The 20,547-nt window shown below is 41.8% G+C and overlaps 1 protein-coding gene across 1 annotated transcript in view; it reads left to right on the top strand.

Moving 5' to 3' along the window:
* SLC1A4 (solute carrier family 1 member 4) overlaps positions 1-20,547 on the top strand; it is an 84,214-nt gene that overhangs the window by 30,499 nt on the left and 33,168 nt on the right. The window contains exons 2-3 of the mRNA XM_073628205.1: positions 10,688-10,730; positions 17,139-17,201. Coding sequence (XP_073484306.1) covers positions 10,688-10,730; positions 17,139-17,201 — 106 coding nt within the window. The remainder of the gene's footprint in view (positions 1-10,687; positions 10,731-17,138; positions 17,202-20,547) is intronic.

The following is a 20,547-nucleotide window of genomic DNA, read 5'->3' on the forward strand; positions in this document are numbered from 1 at the left end:
ACATCACGGGCACTCAGGGAGGGCAAGCCAGGACGGCCGCTTTCAAGCACCGTCAGTGTGGTTTGATGTATCATTCCGGCCTCAGGCCCAACTGAGCCAGCATAGTTGGCCGAATGTTTCCTTAAAAAGTTATGGAGAATACAGCACGCCAGTATAATATGGTTCAGTTTATACTCCGCCATATGGATGGGTGTCATAAATAGGCGGAACCGGCTGGCCAGGATTCCAAATGTGTTCTCCACCACTCTTCGGGCTCTGGCCAGCCGGTAATTAAAAACCCTCTGTTCCGGGGTGAGGGTCCTCATCGGGAATGGCCGCATCAGGTGGTCCCCCAGCGTAAATGCTTCATCAGCAACGAACACGAATGGGAGTCCTTCCACATTGTCCTCTGGAGCTGGCAAGTCCAAGCTGCCATTCTGGAGACGCCTGTAAAACTCCGTCTGGGCGATGACTCCACCATCGGACATCTGGCCATTCTTCCCCACGTCCACATACAGGAAGTCGTAATTACCCGACACCACAGCCAGCATCACTATACTATTGAACCCCTTATAGTTGAAATAGTACGACCCCGAGTTGGGTGGTGGGACGATGTGGACGTGTTTCCCATCAATTGCCCCTCCGCAGTTAGGAAAGTCCCACCGCTGGGCAAAGTGGGAGGCCACAGTCTGCCATTCCTGTGGCGTGGAAGGAAACTGTTGAGGAATAAAAAAAAAACATTACTATTTTTGATCAGAAACATGGCAAGCAGATTAGGCACAAACATTATGGGGCAACCTCCAGATAGCATTTATTAAGGGGAATTTAACAACGCCAAAGTATAAGGTACACCTATCATATTCCCCCTCCCCCCCTCTCATGGGCCATTTCTAACATTATGGGGTGTGTGGAAATCTTGGACAGGTAACCCTCTTCACTTCATTGAGAGATGAATGCCTAAATACAGGGTATTACTTGGAACAGCCCCTCCTTAGTTACACTATTGGCAGCCCACTGGACAGGTAAGAAGTGTCATAATACAAAGATATAAATACACATTGTACACATTTGAGGACATTTGGACATTCTGCTATTGCCTGTCAAGATAATAATAGGATACAAAAACATGAAACAGTACCATTTGAAAGTATACAGGCAGGCCCTTGCACTACATGCTTTGGGGAATTCATCCATAAATCTGAGCACAAAAGAGATGGGTATAGTGTGTATGGGTTTGGCAAAGTCAGCAGATAGATGATTGAGGATAGATAGAGAATTGGGATCAGCTGACTTAGCAGTTGGGGGGAGGGAGGGTTACTAAAAATTATTTGGGGACACCACAAAAAAAAGCCTCTGGCACTCTGCCTGAATTTAAAGCAAAAATAACATTTCAAAACATTTTAGGGGGTGTTTGGGGTAAAGCACTACTATGGAGCAGAAAAAATACATTGTTAAGTGACTACATGAGGTGAATATAGGGCCAGGAGAGAACATGCTGGGGAGGTTATTGAAGGGCAAATATGTATGAAGGACCTAAAATAATAATTGCATAAAAATCCAGCATGCATGAGGACAAAGGGGACATTCACAGCATATTACAATCATGGTAATTAGGGAATGAGGAAAGAAATACAATATATTAGCAAACATTCAATACAATAAAATGTGATATTAAAGGATAAAAATCTTACCTTCATATACTCCTTCTGCAGGACCTGGATGATGGCAGAACAGGTCTCTGGGATGATGATACCCAGAGCCTGGGGGGAGATGCCTGTCGAGAACTTCAAGTCCTGCAGGCTTCTCCCTGTCGCCAAATACCGCAGGGTAGCATCCAACCTCTGCTCCGGAGTGATGGCTTGCCTCATGCAGGTATCCTGCCTGCTGATATAAGGGGTCAGCGAAGCCAACAGACGGTGAAACACGGGGTCCGTCCTCCTGAGAAAGTTCCTGAAATCATCAGGATTATTCTCACGGATCTCACGGAGCAAAGACATATGAGAGAACTGGTCACGCTGAAGCAACCAATTCTTGGTCCATGAACTCCTCCCCACCCTGTTCATGGACTGGACTCGTGTCAAGGTCAGGACCCCAACACCAAGCCCCTGCACAGCACGAACTCTACAAGGAGTACGCATACGCAACATGACTAGAAAACGGTCGGCTGCTCAGAACGAAGTAACAGAACGCACTGAAGAACAGCAAGGCCTGTGAAACGCGACCTGAAAAACAGTAACGAACGAACAAGAATACAATGACTAATTAAAGTCACGCGGAACTTGCTTGCATGCACTGAAGAGCAGATACAAACCCACAAGCACAAACTGAACGGCAGAAAACGATCTGAAAGCCACGAGTCTGAAAAAGCGCGAATCGTCTCTCACCAAACTTTTACTAACACGAGATTAGCAAAAGGAGCCCAAAGGGTGCCACGCTTGGTTCTGAACCGGCCTTTTCTAGTCTCGTCGTACGTGGTGTACGTGACCGCGTGGTTGGCGATCGGAAATTCCGACAACTTTGTGCGACCATGTGTACGCAAAACAAGTTTGAACCAACATCTGTCGGAAAAAATCCTAGGATTTTGTTGTCGGAATGTCCGAACAAAGTCCGACTGTGTGTACGGGGCATAAGAAATTTGATGTGATATGGGACCCATGGATAAGATATATATCTTCCTCCTAATTCACCTCTGGCTGACCCTCCCCCCCCCCCTTTTTTTTCCTCTTTCTTCTTCTTCTTTTCCTTAATCCTCTCTTTACTATTTACTGTGTATCGGATATTCTTAGAAGTACAGGATGACATGATAGTGCATATAATTCCATGTTGTTAATACTTACGGAAAAGAGCACAAGGGAACCCCGCCTTTTTTTTTCCTCTCCTTCCCCTTCCCTATCCCCCTCCTTTGGTTCGTACGCTATACCTTTTCCCTGTGCTATAACCATTCCCAATAACACAGGTCTAAGTGCGCCGTTCGGATTCTACATAACTAATCCCTAAAGAATTGGAAACATATCTCAAGACCTGGCCACTAACGAATTATATACTTCTATGTTAGTTCACCTTGTCAAACTCACCAATATTTCCACCAATTTTACTTTATTTCTCAGTTTAAAGTTTTGAGGTGTTGGATCTTTGCATATCCTGATGGAAGGACATTCAGACACTTATGTTTAAACTTACATTTATAGGTTATGTTGTTCATTGAATGTACTTTTTATAACATTGTCTTGTTATTTAAAAAATAAAAAAATATTGAAAGCTATAATACGTATTAAAAATGTTGCTTATCTGTATATGCCGTTAGTGAAAGAAAGATCAATTTTTTTGTATGTAAAAATAAAAATCAAATAATACAAAAGGTAATGAAAATGATACATTGGTGAATTTAGCCATGAGGACACCATGCTTCTTGATACCACATTGGCTGCTATATCAGTCTTGAATTCATCCTTCATAACCTTTTCCCTCTTTTGGTAAAGATGTCTTGTTATATTTGTTTTGTTGAACCTGATGAAAGATATTTGTCAGAGATTATAATTTTGGGTCACATTGCCCAGAGCTGCAGCTTGATTAAACATGATCCAAAATACAAATACTGATAATTATGATGTGTGCTTTTACCAGACAAAACACATTTATGAAAGTATATTGTTAGAGGAAAAAGTGACATTTTTACCTACTAAATTGGGCACAGTTCACCATGTCATGAAAGAGAGGGTTCATGTACAAGGGCACTGCTGTGTGTCTGTGTCCTGCTGTACTCTGTCCTGTTTTCCATTAGGTGAACAAGGTTTAGTTTGCACTTTTTTCCACAGGGATGAATTAACTAAGTTAGAGTACATGAGACATGGGGACTCAGAATTTAAGCATTTATGAGCTTTAAAGTATATTTGCACTTTCAAATCAAATTTGAAAAAAACCTATTATATGTATGTTATGTGTTCCCATTCATACAGCATGCCTACATTTTTTTTTAATATTTTGCATCTTTTAGATGCTTCTCAGGAGGTAGTGTCATGGCTGACTGCAGGGTTTTTTTTTGAACAATGTTAGAATGAGTCTGCCCCAGGTCTGTCCTTATTAACATGTAATGCAAGCAGCCCAACTTACAAACATTTGACCCTTTGTTAGAAGTGTTCTATTTACATTTGATAATGAAGATCTTATTTCACAGTGCAGATGGAGTTAATTAAGACAAACACAGGTGCATAGCCCCATCATACACAAAGAACACCACTTAGCATTTTTTAGCTCTGGAGGGTCCAGAACAGAACATATTTTTTTAAGTCATGCTATGGGAATGAGGACACGTAACAAATATAAAGTAGATATTCTGTCAAAACTGGCTGCAAAAGTGGAAATACACTTTAACCACTTGCTGATGTACCCGTACGTCGGTCCGTGCATGTTAAACTGTAGGCGCGCACGCGCCGCACGCCCACGTGTCACGTAGACTCAATGTCTGCCGCCCACCCGCAATTGCAGTGAGGACAGGCAGAACGGGGATCTGCCTATGCGGCGGATCCCCGTTCTGTTAGGGGACAACTTTGAGATCCGCTGTTCTTAGTGATCAGGAACAGCGATCTCTTTGTTGTCCCAGGCAGCCCAGCCCCCACACAGTTAGAACACACCCAGGGAACACAGTTAACCCCTTTATTGTCCCCTAGTGTTAACCTCTTCCCTGCCAATTTCATTTATACATTGATCAGTGCATTTTTATAGCACTGATCAATGTAATAATGTCACTGGTCACCAAAAAGTGTTACTTGGGGTCAGATGTGTCCGCCACAATGTCGCAGTCCCGCTAAAAATTGCAGATCGCTGCCATTACCAGTAAAAACATTTTAAAAAAATTAAAAGTTCATAAATTTATCCCCTATTTTGTAGACTTTATAACTTTTGCACAAACCAATCAATGTATGCATATTGTGATTTTTTTACCAAAAATATGTAGCAGAATATATATTGGCCTAAATATAATGAATACATTTGTTTTTTTATATCTTTTTTTGGATATTTATTATAGCAGAAAGTAAAAAATATTGTTTTGTTTTTTTTAAATTGTCGGACTTTTTTGTTTATAGCGCAAAAAATAAAAACCGCAGAGGTGATCAAATACCACCAAAAGACAGCTCTATTTGTTGAAAAAAAAGGACATGCATTTTATTTGGGTACAGCGTCCCACGCCCACACAATTGTCAGTTAAAGCGACGCAGTGCCGTATCGCAAAAAATGGCCTGGTCATTAAGGGTGTAAAACCTTCCGGGGCTGAAGTGGTAGGAAATCTTTTCAATTAAAAAATATTTTTCAGACTTAGTTTACTTTCTTTGGAAAATACTAATCATTTGTCTGTCCCTGGCTTCCATACATTCCAAGTCACTAATCCAGAGCAAGTGTGGAGCTAGTTAAGTAGGTGCAAAACGAGAACCGCTGAAATACGTACTTAAGCCTGGTACACACTAGACATGTGCATTCGTTTTCGTCCGAATGCATTTTCGTCCGAATTTCAGGTATTTTCGTTATCGTTTTAACAAACAATAACGAAAGTGCAGAATCCGAAAAACGAAAGATCCGACATAAACAAATGCTTTTTGTTTGTTTTCATTGCGAAACAGTTTGATATAGATAGGAGATTCTACATGATGCTGACAATAACAATCTGTGTCCATCGAACCTGTGGTCGAATGTGCCTAACCTTAACTCTATTAGTCCAAGATTATTCTACTGTAGCGCTGGTAGATTTGCAATCTACCGCATGTTAGGTAAATTTAGTAAATTGTTCGTTAGGAAGGTTAAGTTTGCCTCTGTTCCAGCTTGGCTGATGTTGTGTGTGTTTCCGTGCTGACCGGTGGGTGTTGCTGTTATCACTGGTTAGTGTTGGAAAGGCAACGTGTTAAAGCGTATGGATGCTCTTCTGTCCCGGAGACAACTCGGTGGAGGTGGTCCTCTGAGTTGCATTCTGGGCGAGGGTATTTATGGGACAGACGCCATATTTTGGGGTTAGTTTTACAGCCACCTGCTGGCCCTCCTGGCCGACAGGTATGCATTAAGGAGCTACCTCGTGGTCCTCCGTCCCGGAGGCCCACGATACTAAGGTGCAGGGGTGGGTCCAGAGGCTTGTCTGGGGCCTACCACCGCAGCCGAGGAATGGTCCTGAGCTGTTGGTCCTGTGTGACGAAGCTGGACAAAATAATCCCAGGGGAGGACCAGTCTTGGAGGGATCACGCAGCATGATGGTCTATAGAGGGGCCTGGTGACTTGGTTGGAGGACGTATCTGAAAGTAACTATACAGCATAGTGTTGCCGGGTTGGCTTAAAGGTTCAGGCACTGTGACTGACGTTCATTGCAGAAAAATCTGATACATCCTGTGGCAGAGGATCGTACGGGTTTTGTTCCCCAAGCAAGTCTGTGGCAGAGACTTTGATTCGTGCTACGTACTGGCTGCTAGGCTAGTGAGAGAGGCCTATCCAGACGAGCAAAGAGTGTGTCCCATGAGGGGAGCGCATTCCATACAATATCTGAATTCCACCAGGACATTTGTCAAAAGAACCCTACAAGAAGATGTTTGAGTTTCTTCTGCAGTTTCCTTTCCGCCTCTTTCCTGCTATTTCCTAAGTCAAGTGTTTAATAAAGCATTGAAAACGTACTACAGTGTTGGTGTGTGTGTCGTCCAGAGGTAAACTCAACGGAACCCTAGACCCGGTGCCAGTGAAACAGAGGGAAGCAGAGTGAAGGTAACAGACCCGCTTAAACCAGCAGCTCCGCCGAGAGTTATTGCTACACTACATAGAGAGAAAAGATTCGACATAGAGAGAAAAGATTGCTGCTGGAATTGGGTGGGAGAAGTAAAATAAAAATAATGATGATGATGAATGTTATTGGCCGATTGTAACCAAAGAGGAGGAGCAGTAAAATAGCTAGAACTAAGTACACACGTACAGCCAACTTACTTTCACTTACGATTGCTAGCAGAGAGAGACACACACACACTGAATCATTTCAGAAGACAGTCAATCTTAGCTGGTCCGTTTGTCAGAGAACCTGATTTATTTAGCAATTAAGCATAAACACAGCAGCAGAACAATAGTGAAGCAAGCTACAGTTCAACTTAACTTTTTCATAATAATCTGATGCTATTGTGTTAGTGTTGTGAACTTGATAGTGATACTAGTGTTGCTAGTGTTGTGGGGGGGGGATTTAATATTATAGATTCTATACTATAGATTGAGATTCTATATAGATTCTTTATACCCTATTTTGTTACCTGTCTGATCAGTGATCACTATCACCAGTCCATTTTCTGTTTGAACTATATACATTCAACATGAACGACGAAGATTCGACAAAGCAGCGAAAAACATACAAACGTCAAATCTTTGGCTTATGGTGTCTGTCGAAAGTTCTAAGAAGATTTAACAGAGCAGCTAAACTATACGGTGTTGTACAGTTTAGCTGCTCCATCGAATCTTTTTTGAACATTCGACAGACACCATAAGCCTTCAATGACAGATTCAACCTTAATTAATTTGGATTTTCGAATGAATGCAATTTTTAACGAAAAACGAAATAAATAAAAACAAATTTCGGGAGTAACTAAATACATTTATTTTTTGGATGAAAACGAAATTCCGAAACAAAATATTTCAGTGTGCACATATCAGTACACACTATTTGCTTTTTTCCATTCAACTCAGTAGGTTGAATGAAAACAAACTGTCAACTCTGGTCGGATCTGCTGTAGTCACTATGTGAAGTAAGTACAGCGATCTCTGTTGTGTTCTGACAGGGCCCCCCGCCGAAACACTCGGATCAGTGCTCTCTGCCATTGGCTGAGGGCACTGATCAGGAGTCGGTCAGCTGCTGGTTTTCCAGCATAGTCGTCCCACAGATGCCAGCACAGACGGGCAGAATGTCAGCCGTTTTTTATTTTTAACCGGTAAATGTCTCCCGACATTCAGCCCGTGTGTACCCAGCTTTATTCAAGTTCAGGAACATAAACTAAGTCTGTGGATAAGCATGATAAGAATCTAACAGGAAAAAAGTGGCAACTTCTAATTCTAACAGTACAGGTGTAAGCCTCAATTTTTTTTTTACATATTTGATAGTGGGTGAGTGGCGAGGGGTTAGAGTGTCCCCATTAGGGAGATTCCCTTTCTACCCTAAACAAGCTGTCCCTCCCTTTGGATAGATTTACTTTCACTTCCTGTTGTGTCTACAGTAGAGGAAGCGAAGGAAAATCTCCTCAATGGGACACTCTATATTGGACTATATAATAGCATTTTCAAAAAAGGGGCTGCCAATGCTGCAGTTATTTTAACAGCAGCCAGCCTTCCACTAAAAATCCCATGAGCAGCAGACAAATGGCGTAATCAACAGGTAATTTCATTGGCGTACAAATAAGAGAAAATAGATGGTATTGTTAAAAGTATATTGTTCTTCACTTATGTTGATTAGATATTAGCCTGGGCTGTGCTTGATTGCCTGTTCTCAACCTTCTACTGCTGGGGCATTCCTCCCATCCACCATTCTGAATCCAACTGCAATTGAATCCTCTGCCAAATGTAAAAATGTATTATTACAGTAAGACCCCTTTCACACTGAGACGTTTTTCAGGCACTTTTGGGCTAAAAATAGCGCCTGTAAATCGCCTGAAAAAGGGTTCCCCTGCAGGCGATGCTCTGGCAGGATGTTAAAAAAACTCCTGCAAACAGCATCTTTGGAGCAATGAAGGAGCGGTGTATACACCGCTCCTGCCCATTGAAATGAATGGGCACCGCTTTGCTGGTCAATTTAACCCTTTTTCAGCCGCTAGCGGGGGTTAAAAGCACCCTGCTAGGGGCCGAAAACCCCCGCAAAAACGACGGTAAAGCGCCACTAAAAATAGCGGCGCTTTACCGCCGACGCCCCAGTGTGAAAGCGGCTTAATGTTTGTAACACTTTGTAAGCATATCAAGGCACTCTAATGTTTCTGTGATCAAATAAGGTCAAAGTAAAGAAGAAGAAATTTAAAATAACTACATGGAAAGGTTTTGGCCTGGCTGTTGTCCTGTATTAAAATGTAGCTATAGGCAAAAATATTTTCTTGTTTTGGATAGAATGGAGAAAGGGTAGACCCTCTGTCAAGCTTGATGTCTCTGTCGCCACTATACCTGTGTCGGTGACCATTGTTACCGAGAAAGAAACTGAAGGGACAAGAGGTGAGGGGTCACAAATGTTCTGGGAACAACTCTAAAAGAGGGGTATTTGCCTCACTTTGGGAGATTTTCTCTAACTTTTTGTTGTCTTTGTGGGACAGGAGGTGAAGGGAAATTTCAGGAAAATTTGAAAGAAAAAAGGTACACAGACAGCAAAAATGTAATTATCTGGGAGTTTGACCCTTCCCTACTCTATAAAAAAATGTTTTGGCTACACAAAAACATTAAGGGCTGGTAGAATAGTCTTTATAATGCTTTTAGATATAAATCTCTGGAAATACCTTACAGAGTACATGTCTGCACTACTAAAATTATATTTTATTACCCTTTTGTTGTTTTTGGAGAGTTTTCTTCTCCCTTCCTGTCCAAAACCCAATGAGTGAAGTGGGGACAAAGACAAGAATAAAAGCCTTAGAAAGGATCAAACCCTTGTCTATTCCATTCAATGCATCAAAAATGTTTTGACTGGGCTTTAGCTTTTACAAGATAAGTTAAAGTGGTGTTGCGGCCGAAATGATACTTTTTAATTAAAAATACCGCTATAATACACAAGCTTAATGTATTCTAGTAAAGTTAGTCTGTAAACTAAGGTCTGTTTTGTTAGTTTATAGCAGTAGTTTGTTATTTTATAAACTTACAGCAGGCCGTGGCCATCTTAAGTGTGGGCATCTGAAGCCAGACTGTATTTCTTCGTGGCTCTCATCCTTGCAGATCTCGCACATGCTCAGTGCAGCACAAGCAGTATAATAGGTTTCAGGTCAGATTTCCATAGCAATGGCAGTGTCACAGGAAGTTGCAGCCCCTTCCCAGAAGACATTTTAAACAGGAAATGATGCGATGAGCCACGGCCAGGGAGGAGGAATTGAAAAATGAATACAGCAGATATACAGTAAGTGCTGAGAAAAAAATTTAAAAAATATCCAATTCGTTTACAGTGCACAGTTTAGTTAGGGATGCTGAAGAGTTGTAAAAGTGGGTGGAACTCCACTTTAAGGTTAACACATTACTTCAGCCTGTGTATACAGTACATAAATGGATAGACTGATAGTTTTGGTGTGCAGGTTTTCACTGAAGGAACCTCAGCTTTTTCTTAGCATATGTGTGATTTTTGGCTGAGCTTTCCTACCCTCAGGGCCATCACTGTAGCATTTGGTTTAAGACCTAACACAATATTCCATCTTTACTTCTTACATTTATTTCCTGTCTCTATGAAGAATTCAAGAGCAAACTTGATGATCAGATTAAATCCAATAGTGGTATCTTGGGTGGGAAAGTCTTGACCTTCCTCTAACAGATCTTAGAACAGGATTCTGAAAGGTGAACTTGGTATGGATATAAAGTAATAAATATTAAATGGGAGTTGAAAAGGTTAATATTGTTTAAGATCTTAATAGTTATAAAATCAATTGAAAAGGAGAGTTCAATTAAACTATTTTCTGGCTTACATAATGTTTCACTTGGCTAAATAATATCATGTTAGTAAAAAGAAAAATGTTCCTTCTTTTATTTACAGAAACCTGATGCCTGCAAACCTTGTTGCTGCAGCCATTCGATCGGTAAGACTCTTACATGAGTTGTGATATAAAATATATGGCGATGTAGACCACCAAAAATTAAACAGATGGGATATCTACCTGTCCTCTGAACAGATATATTAAGTTCTGGCACCGGGCATGTTACCTACTAAATAAGACATATAAAATGAGAGCACCAGCAAGGTAGGTTATATCCACAATACATTCATTCTGTCCAAAACATTTATTACAGAACCAGTGTGTTTTGGTACCCCTTTTATCCAGGCTCCAAAACAAGACTGGTTTGAGCTAATTCTGTATAAATGGTTCTGTTAAAAGTTGCATCTCAGTGGACTATCTTGCCAAACCAGCTACTGGAGCAGGTTCATGGACCCATGTACACCATCTAGAATTTACTCAAACCAGTTTAGAGTTCTTTTGTAACCCACCTAAACGTGTCTGATTTGTATTTTAAAGTTTTTGGGGCAACACAAATCCAGGCAAGACTCAAACTATCTTGCTGAGACTCTCATCTTCTGTTCCTTCATGGTATTTTTTGAGACATAAAGCAAGCCATGGCTTTTGGTTCATTTAGAAGAAAAGAATCAGGTCCTGCAAAGAAATTGGAAAATTTACATGTGCAACAATGAGTACTTATTATCATCCCCTTGGAAGGTGATAGATATGTAAGGTAAACTTAAATCAGGGGCATTGTTTACAGTGCATCCGAAAAGTATTCACAGCACTTCACTTTTTCCACATTTTGTTATGTTACAGCCTTATTCCAAAATGGATTAAATTCATTATTTTCCTCATAATTCTTCAAACAATACCCCATGAAACAATGTGAAAGAAGTTTTTTTAAATCTTTGCAAATTTATTAAAAATAAAAATGAAAAAAGGACATGTACATACAGTAAGTATTCACAGCCTTTGCTCAATACTTTGTTGAAGCACTTTTGGCACCAATTACAGCCTCAAGTCTTTTTGAGTTTGATGCTACAAGCTTGGCACACCTATTTTTGGGCAGTTACTCTCTTTCTTCTTTGCAGGATCTCTCAAGTCCCATCAGATTTGATGGGGAGTGTCTGTACACAGCCATTTTCAGATCTCTCCAGAGATGTTCAGTCGGGTTCAAGTCTGGGTTCTGACTGGGCCAGTCAAGGACATTCACAGAGTTGTCCTGTTGCCACTCCTTTGTTATTTTGGCTGTGCATAGGGTCATTGTCCTGTTGGAAGATGAACCTTTGCCCCAGTCTGAGGTCCAGAACATTCTGAAGCAGGTTTTTAGCATAGATGTCTCTGTACATTACTGCATTAATCTTTCCCTCGATCTTGACTAGTCTCCCAGTTCCTCCCACTGAAAAAGATCCCCACAGCATGATGCTGCCACCACCATGCTTCACTGTAGGGATGGTACTGGCCAGGTGATAAGCGGTGCCTGGTTTCCTCCAGACATAACGCTTGCTATTCAGGCCAAAGAGTTCAATCTTTGTTTCATCAAACCACAAAATTTTGTTTCTCATGGTCTGAGAGTCCTTCAGATGCCTTTTGGCAAACTCCAGATGGCTTGTCATGTGCCTTTTACTGAGAAGTGGCTTCTGTCTGGCTACTCTACCATACAGGCCTGATAGATGGAGTGCTGCAGAGATGGTTGTTCTTCTGGAAAGTTCTCCTCTCTCCACAAAGAAAAGCTGGAGCTCTGTCAGAGTGACCATCAGGTTCTTGGTCACCTCCCTGACTAAGGCCCTTCTCCCCGATTGCTCATTTTGGCCGGGCGTTAACTGTGAGACCTTATATAGACAGGTGTGTGCCTTTCCAAATCATGTCCAATCAACTGAATTTACCACAGGTGGACTCCAATCAAGTGGTAGTAACATCTCAAGGATGGTTAGTGGAAACAGGATGTACCTGAGCTCCATTTTGAGTGTTATGGCAAAGGTTGTGACTACTGTATTTATGTACTGTACATGTGATTATTTTGTTTTTTATTTTTAATAAATTTGCAAAAATTTCGAACAAACTTCTTTCACGTTGTCATTATGGAGTATTGTTTGTAGAATTTTGAGGAGAATAATGATTTTAACCACTTCCCACCCGGCCACTGCACATAAACGTCCCTCAGAACATCCCTCAGAAGGAGCGGGATCGTGCGCGCGCCCCCGCGCAGCGGCGCGATCCCAATGCGCTCGTGTCACCCGGACACGGCGCATCTCCGATCGGTAGGAGGGCTCTGCGATTGGCCCTCCTGATCACATGACGGGCGTGTCGAATCACAGCCATCATGTGATGTAAACACAGAGCCGGTTGCTAGGCAATCTGCTCTCCTCTCCTCACATGGAAGTTGTCAGTGAGCAGGGGAGAGCGGATCGCTGCAGCCGGCTGATGATCAGTGAGTATGAGCTGTTTTTTACAGCTTTTTACTCACTGATCACCAGTCTAGTGTCCCCACAATGTAAAAAAAACACAAAGTAAACACACAATGTCCCTAAAACACGTCCCCAAAACACATGTCCCCAAAATACATGTCCCCAAAACACATGTCCCCACATAGTAAAAACATCTGTCCCCCACATATGTCCCAGTAAAATCACATGTCCCAATGATTATCTGCACACATATGTCCGTGATCACCTGCGCACATCTGTACATGATCATTTGCGCACATGTGTCCGTGATCACACGAACCAATTATTATACACTTAACATGATTTTTTTAAACAAAAACATGTAGCAGAATACATTTTGGCTTAAATTTATGACAAAATTCGATTTTATTGGATTTTTATTAAACTAGAAAGAAGAAAATATTGTTTTTTTTTCAAATTTCCGCTCTTTTTTTCGCTTATATCGCAAAAAATAAAAAACGGAGTCGTGAATAAATACCACCAAAAGAAAGCTCTATTTGTGTGAACAAAATGATAAAAATTTCATTTGGGTACAGCATTGTATGACCGCGCAATTGTCACTGAAATTGTGAGAGCGCTGAAAGCTGAAAATTGGTCTGGGAAGGAAGGGGGCGAAAGTGCCCAGTATTGAAGTGGTTAAAGTGTCTATTAAGCCACTCTACTGTGTTCATAGAAACCTTTGCGTCTGATACTGATCAGTCCCCCAGTGTATGTGATTTATAAAAACAAATGTCGTTCTATACCTTATTTTATAGCTTTGCTCGGTGCTTACGTGACTGGCCACCTCTTTCCTTTCTCGATCTGACAGGTAAATTGGGCTGGGCCAAGAATCCCCCGCTGACGTCAGTCGGGAGGAGGGGAGGAGAGGAAGGGAGAGGTGGCCAGTCACACGAGCGCCGATCAGCACTCTGAAATAAGATATAGAACTGCATTTTTTTTTATGAGGCACACACACTGGGGAACCTAACATTATGAGACACAGAGGATTGTTTGAAAATTTTACTGTAATTTCAGCAGCAGGAGGGGAGGGGCGGGCCCTGACACAGAGCTGACAGGATGGGAGGGAGGGGGGAGAGAAGGACAGAGGAGAGCGCCAGAGGACGGAGGCAAATAAACTGACCATGGTGTCAGGGCTCAGCAGCCATGATAAACCGTGGTCAGTTTACAGGGGGGGAGGCAGAACCAGGCAGGACCAGCCAGGTATTTCAGATGATACAGGGGCCAAATTACACAACACAGGCACTGTGCTGTAAACCATGCTTTAACCACTTTAGCCCTGGAAGGATTTACCCCCTTAATTATCAGGCCATTTTTTGGGATACGGCACTGCGTCGCTTAAACTGACATTTGCAATGCTATACCCAAACTAAACGAATGTCCTTTTTTTCCCACAAATAGAGCTTTGTTTTGGTGGTTTTTAATCACCTCTGTGTTTTTTTATTTTTTTTTGCGCTATAAACAAAAAAAGACAATTTTGAAAAAAAAAACAATGTTATTGAATTTTTGCTGTAATAAATATCCAAAAAAAAGGAAAACAAATTTCTTCATCAGTTTAGGCCAATATGTATTCTTCTACATATTTCTGGTTAAAAAAAAATTGCAATAAGCATATATTGATTGGTTTACGCAAAATTTATAGCGTCTACAAAATAGGGGATAGATTTATGGCATTATTATTATTTTTTTTTTACTAGTAATGGCGGTGATCAGCGTTTTTTTAGCAGGACTGTGGCATTGCGGCGGACAGGTCGAACTCTTTTGATACTTTTTTGGGACCAGTGACATTTATACAGTGATCAGTGCTATAAAAATGCACTGATTACTGTATAAATCACACTGGTAGGGAAGGGGTTAACCATGGGGGGCGATCAAGGGGTTAAGTGTGTCTTAGGGAGATGTTTCTAACTGTGGGGGAATGGACTGACTGGGAGTACAGAGAGATCGCTGTTCTTGATCACCAGGAACAGATGATCACACGGTACTCCACTGACAGAACAGGGATCTGCTTTGTTTACACTGGCAGATCCCCATTCTGCCTTTCTGTGGCGCGATCGCGGGTGGGAGACGGGCATTGTGGCGCCTCAGGCGCCGTGCGCATGCTCACTGTATCTATTACAAGAAGTGCAGTACTAGTATGGCGATTCGTGCAATAGAGCTGACCTGTTGCAGTATAACTGCAGCGGCTGGTCGGCAAGTGGTTAAAAAAACAGGATCAATTTTTTTTATTAGAGTAACAAAAGCTTTAATGCATTTTGGAATAAGGCTGTAACATAACAAAATGTGGAAAAAGGGAAGCGCTGTGAATACTTCTTGGATGCACTGTATAATAACTGGCCCATCTATAGCCATCCTGTAAGTGCCTACAGACACTACATGGTCAAAAACTGTTCTTTTGAAAGGTTGCTGTACAACCATCCACATTTGCAGCAGGTAAATTTGACCTATGGAGGAGGGAGCACCCTGATTGCTGGCTTCTCTTAAAGAAACTCAACAGCAATTGGTAAAGAAAGTTCATTCCGGTCAATTACTTTGTTCCATAAAGCAAATACTGGGAAATGTTGACATAAAAAACTAGAGATATAAAATCACTGCCTAATCCTGCTGTGATGGGCTGGATCAGGGGAACATTTATGCCCCGTACACACGGTCGGATTTTCCGATGGAAAATGTGTGATAGGACCTTGTTGTCGGAAATTCCGACCGTGTGTAGGCTCCATCACACATTTTCCGTCGGATTTTCCGACACACAAAGTTTGAGAGCAAACTGTACACAAATCCGATGGATAAAGTGCCACGCATGCTCAGAATAAATAAAGAGATGAAAGCTATTGGCCACTGCCCCGTTTATAGTCCCGACGTACGTGTTTTACGTCACCGCGTTCAGAACGATCGGATTTTCCGACAACTTTGTGTGACCGTGTGTATGCAAGACAAGTTTGAGCCAACGTCCGTTGGAAAAAATCCATGGATTTTGTTGTCGGAATGTCCGAACAAAGTCCGACAGTGTGTACGGGGCATTACTCATGTCTGCAGGCCCTTTAACCATGAAAATATTTCTGGATTTAACAGGATTGCTTTTATTGGACTGGTTACTTGTAATACTTGGCTATCAATATGTTTTATCTTTGGTATCTATTTCTTTTCCAAACACAAAAAAGGTCAGAACCCAAAACAAGGGATAAATATCTTAGGAAAATATCATGGCCATTGATTTAAATCTGAAAATCATACAGTTGCTTCCATGTTCTCCTACAGCTAATTGCTGTGGGTGTATAAAAATATTGTGCCCTTTTTAGAAGAAACAAAAAAAAAAGCTTAGTCATGGTGCTTACCAGACAAGAGATATTGAACTGAAAGGATTGCTTTCATCTCGGGGTAGAGGGGGTTGTGCCATAGTGGAACAGGTTCTGTTGTTACATCTAAATCTTTGGTGCAGCGATCCGTAAAATGATGGATAGAACAGAGACAAAAGTTAAGACTTGGAGATTATGAGATTATCGTGGGGCCTCGCATGATTAGATAGTTTAGTAAACTATATTCTGGTTCTCATATACATTATCCCATTTGACCTATAAAGGGCCTGCATTTGACCATTGGGACTCAACTTGTACCCTTTAGTGGCCTTCATCATTAAAGAAAAATATACTTGGTTAAAGTATATTTCCAGGATAAAAAAGTTATAGAGTTCCATGCACTGAGACTAAACACCCAGTGTGCACAGAGCCTTAACAGATTGGGAGCCCACTAGATTTCTGGGAGATCAACAGGTCATTTTCTGTACATATAACAGAAAGAGAGAAAAATATGGGGAAATTTGTATGTATTGTAGCAATGTACTGAATTTTTCTAATACCACATTTTAGTGGTCAGTGGTGTGTCGTGTAACTTGCAATCCCATGAATATTGATCCATCTCAAATAAAATGGACCACATAGATGTCAGAAGTTCCTCTCATTACAATAAATTTGCTGCATAAAATGTAACATATAGTCAATAAGTTCTTCATCGTGGGTGTAATGTGAATTGTTTATTCCTTTTTTAGTACGCCACAGATTATATAACCTACAGAAGAAACACAACAGATGGCAACTTTACCATTGAACGAGTAAGTTGATCTAACAGTAGGAGTCATTTCTACCAAAATATTATGTCAACCATAATTAACGTAACATAAGGCTGTTTATATAAGATTATTAGACAAGAATGTGTATGTCTTGGAGACATTTGTGGTGTTTTTATAGATTCCAAGAGGAGGATGTCAATGTCATGTTAGGGGTGCCTCTGAAATTAGGAAACCTGAATACCTTCAGTGTCTTTGTGTTCCCTTCATGTTTCCTATTTGTGTGATTTATACTGAAAATAATTGACCTGTGATCGCTGTTACCTAAATTGCCCTGTATTTCCACATCTGTTATCAGGTCTGTATTGTTGGTAATCAGTAGATCTAGTAATGTTTTATTTCTAGTTGGTGCGTCTACCATCTGACCCATAAAATTGTCCTGCAAGACACTAAGGAACTGGCGAGCCTTAAATGAATGCGCGGTTCCCTCCGCCCAGTCTATGTCTGGATAATTAAAATCCCCCATTATGATAACACTTCCCATCCTTGCTGCTAATCCAATTTGTGATAGGAGATCCGTCTCCACTTCCTCCCTCAGGTTAGGGGGGCTATAGCATACTCCCAGTATTATTTTCCCCTTAGCTTCATCCCTTTGGAGCTCTACCTATAAAGATTCCACCTCCTCCCTAGCCCCCTCAGTGATGTCATCTCTCACATTCACTTGTACATTATTCTTGATATATAGGCATACCCCTCCCCCTTTTTTACCCTCTCTATCCTTGCGGTATAGGGTATACCCTTGAATGTTTGCCAGCCAATCATGAGAGCTGTTGAACCAGGTCTCTGAAATTCCCACAAAATCCAAATCCTCCTTGTACAACAGTATCTCTAGTTCACCCATCTTGTCCGCCATGCTCCGCTCCTGGCATTAGTGAACATGCCACATAGTTTAGACCAGTCGCATATTGTCCTCGTATTGGGTGTTTCAAGATTGCAACTAGGACTTGCTACTATACTCACCTTGTGTTTTTGTGCTTTGGTTAACCTACCACTAATGCCCCCAATACTACCCTCTGGAATATCTTCCGCGCTGGCTATCACTGTCTCTGGACCCTCCCCCCCATCGCCTAGTTTAAAAACCCCTCTAACTTTTTGGCCATCTTCATTCCCAGCAGATCTGCACCCTCCTCATTTAGGTCCAGTCCGTCCCTTCTATAGTACCGGTTACCGACTGAGAAGTCAGCCCAGTCCTCCAGGAACCCAAACCCCTCCTTACTACACCAGCTCTTCAGCCACTTGTTTACTTCCCTAATCTCCCTCTGCCTTTCTGGTGTGGCTCAATGTACCGGTAGTATTCCTGAGAACACTACCTTGGAGGTCCTTTTCCTCAATTTAGCTCCTAAGTCCCTAAAATCGTTCTTTAGGACACTCCATCTGCCTCTGACTTTGTCATTGGTGCCAACGTGCACCATGACAGCCGGGTCTTCCCCAGCCCCTCCCAGTAATCTGTCCACAAGAAACGTCGCCAGCTGCCCTAGCGACGTTTTTTGTCCGTCGGACTAGCATACAGACGAGCGGAATTTTCGACCGTACTCGAGGCCTTCGGACAGATTTGAAACATGTTTCAAATCGAAGTCCGCCAAACTTTTGAGAAAACAAAGTCCGCTGGAGCCCACACACGATCGAATTGTCCGACGAGATCCGGTACGCCGGACCAAGTATGCCGTAAAGTCCGATCGTGTGTACGCGGCATAAGGCTCCGTGCACACCGGGCTTATAAAAACACTAGTCTCCTTGGCAGAAAAAAACGCTCATATAGAGCTGTATGCTCATATAGAGCGTTTTTGTACACGTTTGGGCGCGTTTAGCACTGTTTACCATTATTTCTGCCATAAAGCTCCATTCAAAAACACAAACCAGAAGGGTTTTTATTTTCCTGCATCTAAACACTGAGCTTAAAATATGCCTCTAAATGTCCTAATGTGCATGGACACATAGGATAGCATTGAGCTACTACTACAGGCAAAACACAAAACTCCTGTAGAAGCCGCGTTCTTTAACCACTTGCTGGAAGTATACAGTAAATATACAGCGGCAATTTGGCTCCCCTGGGGCAACATCACATACCTGTATGTGAACATGCAATTCCGGGTCACACAGCAGGAGCCAATCAGCAAATACAGCGGACGCAATGTTCGCTGGGACCCGCCAATTGTTCGGGAGAAGGGCAGAACGCCGGTCTGCCTATATAAACAAGGCAGATTGCCGTTCTGTGAGAAGGGAAGGCTGTGATCTTGTGTTTCTACAAAGCAGGAACATGGATCTCTGCATTCCCACAGTAATAGCGTCCCCCCCACACAGTTAGCAAGCACCCCCTAGGGTCACATTTAACCCTTTGATAGCCCCTGATGTTAACCCCTTCCCAGTCAGTGTCATTAGTACAGTGACAGTGCATATTTTTAGCACTGATCACTGTATTAGTGTCACTGGTCCCCAAAAACTGTCACTTAGTATCCGATTAGCACCACAATGTCGCAGTACCACTATAAGTCACTGATCGCCACCATTACTAGTAAAAATATGTTTTGAAAAATACAAATTCCATAAATATATCCCATAGTTTGTAGACGCTATAACTTTTGCGCAAACCAAACAATATACACTTATTTTTAACCAAAAACATGTAGCACAATACATATTTTTTTTTTTTGGATATGTTTTATAGCAGAAAGTAAGTAATGTTGTTTTTTTTTCGGTCAGTCTGTGCAGATGTGATCAAATACCACCAAAAAAAGCTCTTTTTGTGGAAAAAAAAGGACGTTAATTTCTATTTGGGTACAGTGTCGCACAACTGCGCAATTTTCAGTTATAGTAACGCAGTGCCGTGGAAAGGAACAAGCGCAGTGCTCAAAACAGTGGATCCCCAATGCAGGTTTGTAGTGGAATCCACCACTGGGTGCTTGGGCTCAGATGTCCTCCCAAACATCAAAGGGAGAATACTGGAACAGAAAGTATAGGCCACAACTCCAGATAATCCTTATGAAGATTTTATGGTAACATGAGGTGAGTAAAATATACAAAGGCTCACGCGTTTCAGCTAGACGCCTTGATCACAGTAACGCCTGGTCATGAAGGGGGGTAAACCTTCCGGAGGGCAGGTGGTTAAGCCAGTGTGCATGGACCCTAAATAGAAAAAAATGAACAAACAAATGATTTAATACAACAGACCGATATCCAAAAAAATACCCTGGTAACTGTTATTAAAGCTGGACTCCAGGCATCCTTTTTGCATCTCAGTGCTGCTCATCTCTTCCTGCCTCCTTTATCATATGCACATCAACAACAAGCTGCACATCATTGTTCTGGAGTGGCCTACTCATAATTACTAGGG

Source organism: Aquarana catesbeiana, linkage group LG04 (assembly GCF_042186555.1).
Source record: "Aquarana catesbeiana isolate 2022-GZ linkage group LG04, ASM4218655v1, whole genome shotgun sequence".
NCBI lineage: Eukaryota > Metazoa > Chordata > Amphibia > Anura > Ranidae > Aquarana > Aquarana catesbeiana.